At 43.5% G+C, this 15,018-nt stretch overlaps 1 protein-coding gene across 1 annotated transcript in view; it reads left to right on the top strand.

The window, feature by feature from the left end:
- The window catches only part of LOC143286309 (uncharacterized), a 481,716-nt gene extending 471,891 nt beyond the window's left edge, over positions 1 to 9,825 (top strand). Inside the window, exons 18-20 of the mRNA XM_076593847.1 lie at positions 1,285 to 1,345; positions 7,985 to 8,074; positions 9,797 to 9,825. Coding sequence (XP_076449962.1) covers positions 1,285 to 1,345; positions 7,985 to 8,074; positions 9,797 to 9,825 — 180 coding nt within the window. The remainder of the gene's footprint in view (positions 1 to 1,284; positions 1,346 to 7,984; positions 8,075 to 9,796) is intronic.
- Positions 9,826 to 15,018: the final 5,193 nt, after the last annotated feature.

Below are 15,018 nucleotides of genomic sequence, written 5' to 3'. Positions count from 1 at the left end.
CTGTGTGTGGGTGAGGGGTGGGGTGGTGGCTGTGTGTGGGTGAGGGATGGGGTGGTGGCTGTGTGTGGGTGAGGGGTGGGGAGCGGTTGTGTGTGTGTTGGAGGGTAGTGGGGGTAACGGTATGGCTGTTGGTGTGTATGGGCGTTGGGGGGAGCGTTGGTGGTTCGGGGGGATGGGTGGGGGTTGAACTGGAAGGGATGGCTATTTGTATGTGTGTGTGTGTGTGAGTGTCCACGTATGTATGTATACGTGTGTGTGTGTGTGTGCGCGCGCGCGCGCGTGCGCGTATGTGTGTGTGAGAGAGAGAGTAAGAGGGAGAGAGATACGGATACGGATGATTTATTCATATAAAGGCCATTGCCCCTCATGAAGGGGCACAATACATAAACAAGCACAGTAACTGAAGAAAATCATGAAGTTGCAACAGATCTGAAATGCAATGCCTTGTACAAGTATACTGACAAAGTCCTTATGACGCTTTCTTTTTCAGATGCTAGAAGTAGACTTAAACGAAATTGACTGGGATATCTATAAAAAGCAGGTGGGATATATCGTACTCTCAAACTGGTTAAAGCAGGACAACATAAAACAAAATGCAACTCATCTTCATTTCTACTTTTGCACAACGGACACATTAAATCAACTGCAGAATGTTTCCTGTAACGATAATAATGCTGAGAAATTTCTGAAATACCAAAACGAAATCTTGTCATAATGAATTTTAAGTGTCTGTCTAAGTTCATACGCAGGTAAATCTTAACGTCATGACCAGTACAAAATGTCCTATATATGCAAAACCTATCACTATTATTCACATGGAAATTCCACTCTTGCCATCTGCACGCAATCAGTCTATCTTTGAGGTCACACAAAAATAATCTGACATCTTGCACACCTTAATTTTCCCATACAAAACCGAAACCAAACTGATAAAACTTTTGAAACCCAATTTCTTTTACCTTTTCCATCCAAGTCAGTTAACATTGCATAAGCTTTCCGTAAGAGGGAGAGAGAGAGAGAGAGAGAGAGAGAGAGAGAGAAAGTGTGTGTGTAAGGTAGTGGGTGAGGGTGTGGCTATGTGTGGGGGAGGAGGCAGACGTGAGTGTGACTGTTGGTGTCTAGGGGTGGTGGCTCGGGAGGGGTGGAGTTGGAAGGGGTGGCTGTTGAGGGGGGCGGGGTGCGTGTGTCTTGTTGTTGTTGTTTGTTTGCTTGTTTTTTGTTTGTTTTTGAGGGGTCTCCTTCTGTCAAACCGTTTCACACAGGCAGCCACATACTATGTTCCAGATCGTCTTCCAAGTGAACCCGGAGTTTGGCGGGTTCATGCACGTGCGCTCTGCCAGTAACCGTGAGTGTCTGGTCCCTGTGCAGTTCCTGACCCAGGTTTAACGCCACGTGCACCCTGAGACCCTGCACAGTGTGTGTTCAGCCAGGTACTGCTGGACAGAGGGCGCGGGTGTGGGAGGGGTGGGGTGGGGGCGGGGGGGCGAGTGGGGACAGCGCCAGCTTGTTGGGAGGAGAATGGCAACGAAGAGCAACACACACAGCCCCAACTGCTATCATGACATCAAACGTAGTGTTCCAGGTGGACCGTGTCTCTGTGGGCATTGTGGTCATCACATTGGTGTTTTATTCAATGAGTTCTCAGTTGAGGACTGCGTGGGGTCTTCTCACACAACATTGCATTGGCGGTAGACTTGAAATAAAACTGCCCAGAGCTGTGCGCAAGTCCAGCCACGGGTTTAGCGTTTGGGGACAGTATTCCGTGGCTGAAATTTGTTCAGTTAAAATCAGGCGAACGTGAATGAGTGATACTGGAGAGTCTGCTCGGAATCAGCTGAACAAAAACCACTTTCGCTGAAGCAGGAATATTCTTTGATGTTCACTCACTGACTCAGCGACACATGATCAGGTGTTGATTAAGGTGTGGTGATTTCTCGACGGACGGAACTATCAGCGGATTTTCTCTTCACCGCTCCGCTGAAGTCAAGCCAGTATATATGGTCTTCGTAAAACGTTGTTGTCCGAATGAAGTGAACTGTTGTTCAGTTCTGTCGTGTTTCGTCTGATGGGTGCAATATGGATTATCCACTGTTCTACTATGCCACACAGAGAGACTGTGTGCTAGAAGCGAGATGAAGCTGTCGTATAGAGCTGGCTGATGGAACGAGGGAAGAGACTGCTGGTTTCTGGGAGGTTAAAGTAAGGACCCACGTGTCGTACCATGATGAACCAGTCGTGTTGTGAAAAAGTGACACGATGTCCAGTCTTACACCTGTTGGAATTTCGTTCTTCTTTTGGGGGAGATGCCGTGAATCGATGGTTTAACTGAAGGTGAGAGGGTGATTTGATTTTTTTAATTTTTTTAAGGTGATATTTTTGGTGGCTGATGCTAACAAACATACACAAACATTAATGCATACGCATACATTCCGTTATCGTTTATGACTGAAATGAACGTGGTTGTGTTCAGCAGATTACTCAGATGTTGTGAACTCACCGACAGTTTCGTATTTTGTGATTCTCGTCTTTGTTTGTTTGTTTTTGTTTGTTTTTTTTTCAAAGACTCGCGTTCCAGTTACTCAGAGACTTAGCAGAAGGAATGGCTTGTTGTTTATCAATGTGATCCACTTGTCTGTAGTTAGTGGAGCGTTCTGCTCCATTGTTGACCCGGATTGTGGACCTTTACGTGTCCATCTTTACGGGGGGAGAATTGTGGCAGTATCCACATCTCTTCCCTTCCACCCTGTGTGTGACTGACGGAGTGATAGTCCACGGCCTGTTGTAGACACTACTCGTTCCGTCTTGAGGGGGAAAATGTGGATATTGCCAAAACTGCCAGCACGCTTACGGACTCTTTTCCCAGGGTGTCCGGACATCTTCCTACTACCATTCTTTGTTGTTGTTTTTTTCCCCAACTGTTGTAGAAATATGTTTTTTTTTAAAGTTCAAATCGCAAGCTGTTTAATACTGTTGCTAGACTCCCCTTTTTGGGTCGTGTGTTTATGACGGAGTAGCACCTTTACATTTGATGGGGGTCCTTTTGATTTTGTGCATGATTATAATTATTGTGACGAAGAACCGGAAACACATGGTCGACAACTCCTTCCCTTCCCTCCGTCCCTCTCACTCCTCATTTATTGGTGATGATGGCAGTAGTAGTAGTAGTAGTAGTTGTTGTTTTTGTTCTTGCTCTTGCTCTGTATTGAAACAAATCGACGACAAAGCTGTCGCTCAGGCTGTCTGTTGGTGTTGTGTGTAGCGGAATCCCTTCCCCGTCCCTTGATAACAGGGTCATGTATACATCACTGGTAGAATGGAGGATGGGACGGAGAGTGGAGACGGAGGAGTTCGTATCAGGCTAAGGCGGAGAAGGGGAAATTGTAAATTTCCTTGTCAGGATAAGAAGGGGGAGGAAGGAAATTTTAGCATTGCGACTCTCTCTCTCTCTCTCTCTCTCTCTCTCTCTCTCTCTCTCTCTCTCTGTGCACCCTCTCTCTTCTCTCTCTCTTCTCATCTTCAATTGGAAGGTCAGCCGTCATTACCTGACTATTAATGACCTGTGCTTTCTCACTCTATTATCTTATCGATTTTGCATTTACTTTTATTTTCTTTTATCTCTATTTTGTTCATTTCAATGTTTTTGTTGTCTTTTCACCAGTGGACGCGGAAGGGTGTGGAATTCACCCAAACCAATGCCTCGAGGGGGTGATCTATTCTGTGATCTGTTGAAAAATACACAGCCGGGGAAAATCTGAAGGGATGGGTGGTATTTATTTATGTGCCTCACCGGCGGGACAAGCATGGAGAAGGGGAGAGGGGGCAGCTGGGGAACGCGGAGAAAGTGATGAAGACTGCTTGATTTGAAACGTTACCTCATTGCACGATCATATTTTATTAATTACCTCAGTTTTTTGTGTGTGTGTTTTTTTCTGGCTCCAACAATGTTTAATTTTCCCCGTGTAAATCGACAAGCTAGTTATTTAGCCAGTCAGACAGGCATACTGTGTCTACTGATACTTTATCTACAGTGTTATGTACATACGTTTCCCCTCGATTTTTTTAAAAAATTTATTCTAATTTTTTGTCGACGAACAAAGTAACTGTATTATTATTAAAATATTATCCGGTTTTGACCTGTTTTGAATTAATGATTTTTGACTGTTCTTTTTTTTTTTAAAGTATCATGTGACCTCTGATTCATTAACAATGCAAAGGTGTACAAGTATTTCTAGGCCCAATTATTATTGTATTTTGTTAATTATACAAAAGACTGGACGAAACATCGACAAGATATGACACGGTGATCAGCACCGAAAAGACCAAGTTGTGGATTGCTGCCTTGTACAGGGATTACCACAGGATCATAGACAAGACAAGACAAGACAAGACAGGTCGCCAGCCACACCACCACCATCACAGAGGATCATAGCTGACCATGGACAGAAGCTATAGGATCATAGCTGACCATGGACAGAAGCTATAGGATCATAGCTGACCATGGACAGAAGCTATAGGATCATAGCTGACCATGGACAGAAGCTATAGGACCATAGCTGACCATGGACAGAAGCTATAGGACCATAGCTGACCATGGACAGAAGCTATAGGACCATAGCTGAGCATGGACAGAAGCTATAGGATCTGTTCAACAACAGTTCACTCAGCTGGTAATCAGTGATCTGAACAAGGGATCCTGTCAAGGGTAGCAAAGACAACAACAGCACTATCCAGTTCAGGATCGGGAATGGAAAGACAATCAGTGTCATATCATCTCCATTGATTTAAACATGAAGTCAGGCTCCTGCCCCCTGAGCTGGTGTACTCCACACGCTGTATGTATGCGAATCGTCAGTGGACGCGCACGACGGACGGACTAGGAAAGAACAAGTTCAAGCCATGGATGTGAGGTGTCATCGGAAGATACTAAACATCAGATGCACAAATCACATTACCAGTAAACAAGTGTGCCATGCCATCAAACGGCACACAGGGTCATGTGTCATGACTGAAGATCTGCTGACATCAGTTAAGAAAAGAAAGCTATGTTGATATGACTACGTAACAAGATCAGGTGGCCTTGCTAAAACAATCCTCCAAGGAATTGTTGAGGGACGGGGAGACTGGGGAGAAGACAGACGACACTGCAAAACAGACAGGAAAACCATTTCAGAGACCCAGGGTTTGACATACAACCAACAAATCTGGATGAAATCGGGGGTTATTTGTTCTGTGCGGACGCTGTCTCAAAGTTTATGAGGAGAAATTATCGACTGCTCTCTCTCTCTCTCTCTCTCTCTCTCTCTCTCTCTCTCTTTCTCTTGTTTATTGGCACAACCCACCAGCATGCGGAGAACTCGACCATGAACGATGATAGATAATTGTTGCTCCCCTTGCGAAACGAAAGTGGAAGAAGGGAAACTACTCCTGTTTCACATGGACGACGGAAGTTAAAAGGTTCTTGCACCTCTAGTCTCCCTTCTCTTTCTCTCTCTCTCTCTCTCTTTCTAATATTTGACTCTTTTTTTTCTTTTATTTTTGTGCTTGTATTACATTGAGCAACCAGTTAACAAACAGAAAAAAAGCGACACACAAGTTAAAGACATTTTCATTCAGTCCAGGCATGAGATGAAAAAAGACAATGTAAACAAAAAGCAAACGACAGAAGCAAAAAAAAAATAATGATAATAATGATAAAAATGAATAATAGATAATATATATATATATATATATATCGTCAGCTAGCATATGAGCTAGTGTCGTTAGATACTGAAACATCATTCATATATCTATCTATACACATATATATATATACATATATATATGTGTGTGTATTTATATCATGGTATATTTCTCCTCAAAGATATTATTGTTAACACTTCACTTTTTTCTCTCCATTATGTGGCTTTGTTTTTGTTTAGTTTTGTTTTGTTTTGTTTTTTGTTGTTGTTGTTTGTTTTTTTAACCCTCAGTCTTTCTGCACTCACGTGTCCCCCCCACCTCATGATTATCAAAACGAGAAAAATGACATATTTTTGCTGCATCCAGTAATAGTTGTGTGTGTGTTGATTTTCCCACATCTTGATTGCCGTCAACGGGCACAGTCCATTCACAGCCATGTTGTAGTGATCAGTAGCAATGGCTGTCATTGGGATGTTGTCTTTGGTGTTTGAATCTTTGCTGTTGTTTGGTTTTGTTCTTTGTTTGTCTCGATTCTGTGTGTTTAATGTTGTTTTGGGGGGAGGGGTTGTGTGGGTTGGGTTTTTGGGGTTTTTTTTTTTCTTTTTCTTTTTTTTGGGGGGGTGGGTGTGGGGGGGTGTTGGTTGGTGGGGGGGGGGATTTGTTGGTTTTTTGTGGGGGTTTTTGCTGTCTTTTGTCGTTCTCTTGTTGTTGTTGTTGTTGTCTTTGTTTTGTTTTTGTTTTGTTTTTGTTTTGTTTTTGTTTTTTTTTGGGGGGGCGGGTGGGGGGGGGGGAGGGGTTGTTGTATTAATGATTTAGTTGGGTTTTTGTTTGGTTGGGCTTTTTCCCTTTATTTGTTCATTCCGTTTTTGACTCACTTGTGTAAACAAAGTGAGTCTGTGTTTTAACCCGGTGTTCGGTTGTCTGTGTGTGTGTGTGTGTCTGTCTTTCTGTTTGTCTGTCTGTCTGTGTGTCCGTGGTAAACTTTAACATTGACATTTTCTCTGCAAATACTTTGTCAGTTGACACCAATTAGGCATAAAAATAGGAAAAATTCACTTCTTTCCAGTCATCTTGTTTAAAACAATATTGCACCTCTGGGATGGGCACAAAAAAAATGAAGCCTAATTATATGCATACTGCATTTACTGTTATATTTATATTTTTTGTATTCTCTAAACTTGGCACTTTGATCTGATATTCTGACCCAACAACAAGAGCAGTCATTATTATCATTTTTTGTTCAAACAGGAACTTCTTTTGCTAAGCATGGAAGTTTTATTTATTTTGCAAACGTTTTGGTGCAGATAGTAAAAAGGGAAATTACTCTGTAATTAATGCTAGGGGAGTTAATTTGCTTTAAACTGATCTTTCTCATCTTAAACATTACATTTTGAAATTATACTCAATACATAAAAAGCTTGTGTGTTTTACTCTCAGTGTACAGGGCTTCACTATGTTCATTCGCCCAAGTGGTCTACAAATACAGAACACATTTTAACGATAGATTTTTTTTTTAAGTGTATCACAAGTGAGTCTTGAAGGCCTTGCCTCTCTTGTTCTTCTTCTTTTTCCCGTCCGATCGGTAGATTTTTTTTTTTTTATTTTTTTTTTTAACCTTTTTAGCCACCTCTCTCTCTCTCTGGCGTTTGGTCTTCGAGATCACAGGAGCAGGTGGGAGATGGTGCCAGCTTCATCTTCCTTGACAGGTGGGCATTGAGACGGCAATGGCCACTTCCTTATCCTATGACCAGCTCCTGCTGCCAGCGCTCACAACGTTACCTTCACGAGGGTGTTATTCTCTGCGAAGCTGGCGCTGTTTTCTGGCTGACTTCCTCTTGCTCCGGGTCTGGCGAGCTGATCTACTGTTTCGTTGCCTGTGATTCCGCAGTAGGCTGGCACCCTTTGCAGGAGTACTCGTCTTAACTTGGTAATTTCTTGGGGTCTTTTCATTTGACGAGGAAATGTGTCAGTCCCCTGCAAGGGCCTCCACTAAACAGACAGTGCATTAGAGAGCAAGACAACTTCGGGACAGTCGCTTTCCGGGTCAAGTACCATGGTGGCAACCTGAATGAGGCCCTGACTGGTTTCAGCCGTGTAGTTGGAGCAGTGTTTCTCCGCCGGTTGTCATCCTTGCTGTGGGGGTCCCTCGGGAGATTTGATGAGTATACCTGCCCCTCGATCAGTCACAGCGTAGGTTGCTGAGCCGTCAGTGTGCACGTGAATTCAGGATTCTTCTGGGTACTTCTCAGCAGTCGTGGCCAGTGTGAGAGCGCGTTTGACGGTGATATCTTGGGTGCCCCCTGAGGCAACCTGGGGAACTGCCGTGGAGATGTGAAGATCTTTGAAGTCTTCAATCTATGGCTGCGGCGGGTCAGAGGGGTTCAGCTGACTTACGGTAGGTGTCAAGTCTCTTTCTTTCACAGTGGATGAAGCTACTGAGCTTGAGACAGTTCTTCGTCCGGTTCTGAGGAGTAGGGCAAGGCAGGGAGTTACCTGCGTTAAATGTTAATGCTTTAGTCGAATTATTTTTTGTTTATTTTTTTTCAAATGATGTTAATATTATGTTATATACATGATGGGTATCATTTGCCATTCAAGAGTATAGAGAGTTTAGAAATGTTTAGTTTGTTTTATTTCATTTCTTTGTTGTTGTTTTTCTTCTTTTTTGTTGTTGTTATTGTTGTTGGTTGTTGTTTTCGTTTGTTGTTGTTGTTTTGGGGGGGGTCACTTTTTCTTTTGTTTAGTTTTTCTATATTTGAAGGCGCCCGGCGGTTTGGAAACGGTTGGGCGTACGACTTCTGATCCAGTGTTAGGAGTGATCAGGGTTGATGCCCCACTTCAGCATGATGTTGCTGTGTCCTTGGTAATGACACGTGGGTTTTCCTCGCTGCTCCCCTGACCCACGTGTTGATGGGTACCCCTCAGTGACGGGTTGGAGAGGCTGAAGTGGCGGAGGGGAAGGAATGAGCACTGCCTCGATGGCTGCTGATGAAAGGCTGGAAACTGTAACCTCATATGTTTTATTTCACTTTTGTTTTGTTTTTTCTTACCCTCACTGGTTGTTGTGAAAAGCTTGGTTTGGTAATGGTTTGACTCCTCGTCTGGTAGGAGTGTATTCATTGATGGCATTGTACTGCACTGTGTTGTGTTGTGATTGTGTTGTGCTGTGTTATATGTGGTGTGCTGTGCTGTACTGTACTGTCTTGTCTTGTGTATACCCATCGCATTGTATTTAAAGTGCTCTCTCTGTTTCTCGTTACACTCAGATTTCTCTGGGTGTGAAAATTGTACTAGCGTTTGTGCGTGTGTGTATGATCGTACGTATGTGTGTGTGTGTGTGTGTGTGTGAGTGTGTGTGCGCGCGCGCGCGCGCGCGTATACGTATGTGTGAAACAAGTACTCTCATGTAGCCAACTGTCGGTATTCTTGGAGTTTAAATGTTGTTTTTGAAATACATGATACCCGGTTTGTTCTATTCTTTCCCACCATTAATGCACGTTTCTGCCACTGCCTGGTTTGCCTCTTGTTGCCTGAATCAGTCCCACCCAGCAATTAAGTTTGTTGGGGTTTTCTGGGGGGGTTTCTTCTTTCCGCCACATTAACTGAATGTCGAGAGGGACGGTTAGGATTTTTGTCTTTTATCAAAAAGTTAATCGTAAACAGCTGGCCTGTTTGCTGTGATTGTTTGTTTGATTGATATAAATATCACCTGTTGTTTCGGATTTTTCTGATAAATATAAAAAAACATCACGATGTGTTCAGCATGTCCTCTCTCTCTCTCTCTCTGTCTCTCTCTGTCTCTCTCTCTCCCCCTCTCTCTCTCTCTCTCTCTCTCTCTCTCTCTCCCTCCCTCTCCCTCTCTCTCTCTCTCTCTCTCTCTCTTTCTCTCTCTCTCTCTCTCTCTCTCTCTCTCTCTCTCTCTCTCTCTCTCTCTGTCTGTGACACACGCACTGAGATATGCACGCGAGGCGAAAACATCTTTTTCTGTGCGCACACACTAAAAAGGTTCACACATGCACAACACACGCGCACGCGCGGCGCTCGCACACAGACACATACATACTGTGCTACGCCGCACATATAGTGATAACTGTCCACATTGTTCTGTCGTGTGCAGGACTGTACATAAATGCCTACCGATGTTAACGATCAAACTGTGTTGTAAATGATAAACATGTACACATTTTCCCAGCAAAGTCTATTGTTGTTTGCTTTGTTTTTTTTAGTTTGCAATTTTGGTTCCACGTTTGGATGTTGTGATGTGACTACCATAGTACAATAGCCAACGATGAGGCTTAGTTTCACTGACTAAAATGTCTAATGAACATGTATATATACATAGCGATTACTGCTCGTTAAATGAAAGTCCACATGCCCGTTGAAACATGGTTGCCCACCGTTTGTTTGTTTCCTCCTGCCCCCCCCCCCCCCCCCCGCCCCCCACCCCCACCCCCCACCCCCAAATTTGCTGATTTTTTTGTCCTGTTCCAGATAATTATACACATACTGGTTGGAATTGGTTTCCCTTGATATCGCAGATGAATATAAACTCTACAGGAGTCCTGTTTTGTCACTGGTCAACAGACAAGTTGCGTTCAGTTTCAGTTTGAATGTGAACTTATTTTGGTGTTAAAGTTGTTTGGGTTGTTTTTTTTTTCCTCAACTTGAATGTCAGTGTCATGAATAGTATAAACTGTATTCATCGAGTGTTTTGACATGTTGGTAAGCTGTACTTTGAGTTTTACACAGAGAGCGAGAGAGAGAGGGAGAGAGACAGACAGACACAGAGAGCGAGAGAGAGAGGGAGAGAGACAGACAGACACAGAGAGCGAGAGAGACAGAGAGAACACTGGGAGAGTTTGATGTATCAAAAGCAAAAGCTGGGATTTTGTATGGTGTAACAGCCAAGAAAATTCAAAGGCACCGTGTACGATTTAATTGTTACCTGCACTATGATATGAACCTCTACACACATGAAATTACATCGATCGTCAATATGCTATAGAAATGCACGTGAATCACCAGCATATTTCCAGGTTTTTTTAACGAAGGAACATGAATCGTCCCTGTATCCCCAGTTAATCAGCACACACAAACACCTTTCTTCTATCCTCACATGTCATTGTTATTCTCAGAACGTTACGAACGAATCCCTTTTGCTTCCACCAACAGGTTCGGTCTGCAATCTTTGGGGGGTTGGGGGGGGGGGGTGGATGTGAACTGACAATGTACTTAATCATACACGTGATTAATCCTGTTATTATGCAATGTATATGTAAATAAGTTACCGGTTGTAGCTATTTTGGAGGGTAGGCGGTTGAAACCACTATTCATCAAAACGGAGAAGCCTGGTTGCCGTGGGAGTGGTTTGTGCTCTTGTTGAACGACTCACTGAACAAACCAGGCAACAGGTTTGAACGCAGTTCAGTTATAAACTTCACGAAAAGTTAAGGACCACTTCATGAAAGCAGGTATGTTTTCATTAACTGCTTCTTTTTTTTCTTTTTCTTTTTTTCTTCTTTTTTAAATTGAGAGATGATTTAATTATGCAGGCTGCATAGCGTCTACCATTGGCCTGTTAAGGAAGAACTTGAGGTGACAGAATGGTTAAGACACTCAACTGCAAGTACAGAGACTGAGAGTCAGTGTCTGGGTTCGAATCCTGTCTCGCTCTTTCTCCCAAGTTCGACTGGAAATCAAACTGAACGTTCAGACATTGGGATCAGACGATAAAACAAGGCCCCATGCGCAGCACGCAATAGTGGTGCATTGAAAAAGAACCGGGCCTACGTTAGCAAACGAGTTGTCCTCTGACAAAAGTATGTAGTAGAAATAACTCTCGTAGGTACACACACACACACACACACACACACACACACACAATATATATATATATATATATATATATATATATATATATATGCACATGCACTAGAGCACATTGGGTCATGCTGCTGTCCAGCAGGTGTGGTGCAGCGTATAATATGGTCTGAACGAAGTATTTTGAGTTTCCTATTTCTGTATGCACAAATGATAATTATATAGATATTGATGATGGAAAGTGAGGAGGTGGGTGTGTGGGGGGCGGGGAGGGGAGGCAAAGAAGTTGGCTTTCCGGTTTCTCTTTGCATGTCAAAGCAGATCGATTAATCAGCTGACAATGACAAATAGAAGAAAGTTTGTGTGAAGTGCAGAAAGCGATTTCCTTTGATTTGTTGTCTGAACTGCGTTCGAACCTGTCTTCAGTTTGAGTGAATCGTTTTTGGCGTTCGCAGCCATTTTGTTTGAGATGAGAGTCCAGGATTTTCAGGTGTGTGGACTGTTTTCCCGCTGTTGTTTTTAGGTCATCTGTGATAATGTGATTGACAAATGCTGCAAACTGAATATTATGTGGATATATTAGATATAAATAATACAATGTGTACATAGTGTCCACAGGCCGATATTTATTTTGGAAGGGCTTTTCGACCCTGTTGTTAACTCTGCACATTCGCTCACTGAACTAATGAGATTTTCACAGTTATGTGAAAAGTTCACAGCTCTGATGTTGGATTTGAACTTCTCTTATCACGCCCCACCCCACCCCCACCCCCGGCACTCTTCCGGTCCTTTTCTGCTCTCGCCCTGTCTGCCCTCTTCACTCAGCTCTCCCATCCCGTCATCTCCCTCTCTCTTTTTGTTTGCTTGTTTGTGCTTGGTTTGTTGTTGCTGTGTGCTTTTGTTTGTTGTTTTTGTTTGTTTTGGTGTGTGTTTTTGTTTGTTTTGTTTGTTGTTTTTGTTTGTTTTGGTGTGTGTTTTTGTTTGTTGTTTTTGTTTGTTTTGGTGTGTGTTTTTGTTTGTTGTTTTTTGTTTGTTTGTTGTTGGTGTGTGTTTTTATTTGTTTTGTTTGTTGTTGTTTTGTTTTGTTTTTTGTTTGTTGTTTGTGGTTGGTTTGTTGTTGGTGTGTGTTTTTGTTTGTTTTTTGTTGTTGTTTGTGGTTTGTTTGTTGTTGGTGTGTGTTTTTGTTTGTTTTGTTTGTTTTTGTTTGTTTGGGGGTTTTTTGGGGGGGCGCGGGGTTTTTTTTTGGGGGGGTCTCAGTCAATTCCAGAGGCTATTTTAACGCCCACCCCCCTCCCCCGCACAACAAAACAAACAGGGGCGCATCTTGCATGTGGAAAGAACACAACAGAAAGACACTTCTAAATGTCAGGTACAGGACTCGAGCTTGATACTGGACTAATTCGATGGCTGAGGCCTGTCACATTTATCGGGGCTTGGGTCTTGGTTCTGTGAAGGCTGCGTTGTTCAAAGAGCTGAGTGCTGGGTGTCTGTCCGGGTGGGAGGGAGGTCCATCTGGCGTTCCAAGGGGGAGCACTGGCTGTCAAAAGAGGAGTAAAGTCTTCTTCTTCTTCTTTCCCTTGACTACCGCCTTCATCATTGTGAAGATTCTGTAGACTATAAGGGGGGGTTTGCTTGTTTAAGAGGTTTCCTGAGGTAGAGGTTGCTGGGCCAGGGGATTGGTGGGGGAGGAGGTATGGGGGGAGGTGATCAGATTCGGGATTTGAAGTCCCCAGGAGTTCAGTTGGCGTTCCGGGCAGAAGGGAGGTGGCGGGGGGGGGGGAGAGAGAGTCCTGGCTGTCTGAAGATTCATGAGTGAAGTCCCGAGACGCGTTTTCTAATCGCGAGCACGCTTGTGTGCTAGTATAGTGGCGAGAGAGCGAGAAAACCTAGCCGCGGACGGGAAAAAGAAACGCACGGCACCTTCATAGCGTGTCTCGCGAGAAGCTTGCTTTACTAGCGTGTAAGAAACGCGCCTCGGGTTGCCCAGTGAGTGCCCAGCCTGCCTTCTGGATGCTGGCGCCCTGACAACGTGGGACTCGGACTTTGAATCGTTATTCCGGAATTCGGAATATCATTTGTGAATGGCACTGTTTTGTTTTTGTTTTGTCATTCAGCATACTTTTTCTTTATCGTTTTTGTTTAATTTTCACTCGTGTACTGTGACGGTCACCTGCTGCATGTTTTGTCACACCCTCAGATGATAACAGCATGAAGTGTTTGTGCTGAACACGCATGGGTAGTATATTTTATGTTTTCGGTGGAGGGGTCGGTAGTGATGGGGGGGAGGGGGGGAGTGCGGGGGAGGAAAGGAATAGACAGTAGGGAAATGAATAAGGTGATGATTATGTGATGGATTGTCAAACTGTCTCCGGCCAGCGCTAATCAACTTCTTCTTCTCTCTCTCTCTCTTTATCCCCAACTTGAGAAACCAGATTGATTCCTGCTGTGGATTACTTTGACCCGTGTTGTGACAAAGTATTGGTCAGTTTTAACCCAGAATGCTGAAATCCAATCACTGATTCTTGGCGTGGATTACATCATTTCAATAATAATTATTGTGCAGTGAGGCAAGGCCAGGTACCCGTGCTTTCTGAAAACCTACTCGTTTTGGATGTCAATCATTTTGACCCTTCTCATAAAACTACTGACAGTCAAATGCATCCAGCATTTTTCAGACTAAAGTTATCCTGTCAGTTTTGACTTTATAGAAATTGTAAACAAAGATTTTTTTTTGGTTTGGGGGTGGGGGGCTTTGGAAAAAACGTCTGATGCATTACATGCAATCTGTGCCTCGAGTTCATCACTGTGTGTATATGCTAGGAGATATCACTGTTGGTGTGTGTGTGCGTGTGTGTGTGTGTACATGAATGTGTGTGAGTACACGTGTGTAACTGTAAGCACAAGCATGTTACTTGTATGTGTGAGTGTGTGCGTGCATTTATTCTTCACCAGTTCCCGATACCGAGAAAGCAGTAATGTCCACAATGTAGAGACTTAAGTTTATGTGCAACATTGTTGTATTGCTGGCTATTTTCATGTGTGTAAAACTACCCTCCACACAGTCCTACATGTATCTGTACCTCAGCAGACACGGGGGTGAGAGGTGCATCTGTAGTTAGAATAGAGGAACAGTTCACAGTTTAAAAATATGAGGGTGATCAATAAAATAAATTCCAGCAAACTGGGTTTGAGTAAGTGTATGTGCGTGTGTGTGTGTGTAATATCCACAGTCTGTATATTGTTGATGCCCATATTGCTATACCTTCCCCCCTAAACTGCTGTTCACAATTAAGATTGTCAGTGAAAGGCTGTCACCTCACTGAGATAAGACAGAGCTTACAGATCAGGTTGTCGGTGAAAGGCTGTCACCTCACTGAGGTAAGACAGAGCTTACAGGTCAGGTTGTCGGTGAAAGGCTGTCACCTCACTGAGATAAGACAGAGCTTACAGATCAGGTTGTCGGTGAAAGGCTGTCACCTCACTGAGGTAAGACAGAGCTTACAGGTCAGGTTGTCGGTG

This window comes from Babylonia areolata, chromosome 10 (genome assembly GCF_041734735.1).
Source record: "Babylonia areolata isolate BAREFJ2019XMU chromosome 10, ASM4173473v1, whole genome shotgun sequence".
NCBI lineage: Eukaryota > Metazoa > Mollusca > Gastropoda > Neogastropoda > Buccinidae > Babylonia > Babylonia areolata.
The sequence above is the reverse complement of the archived record's forward strand: the minus strand, read 5'-3'. Positions and strand labels throughout refer to the sequence as shown.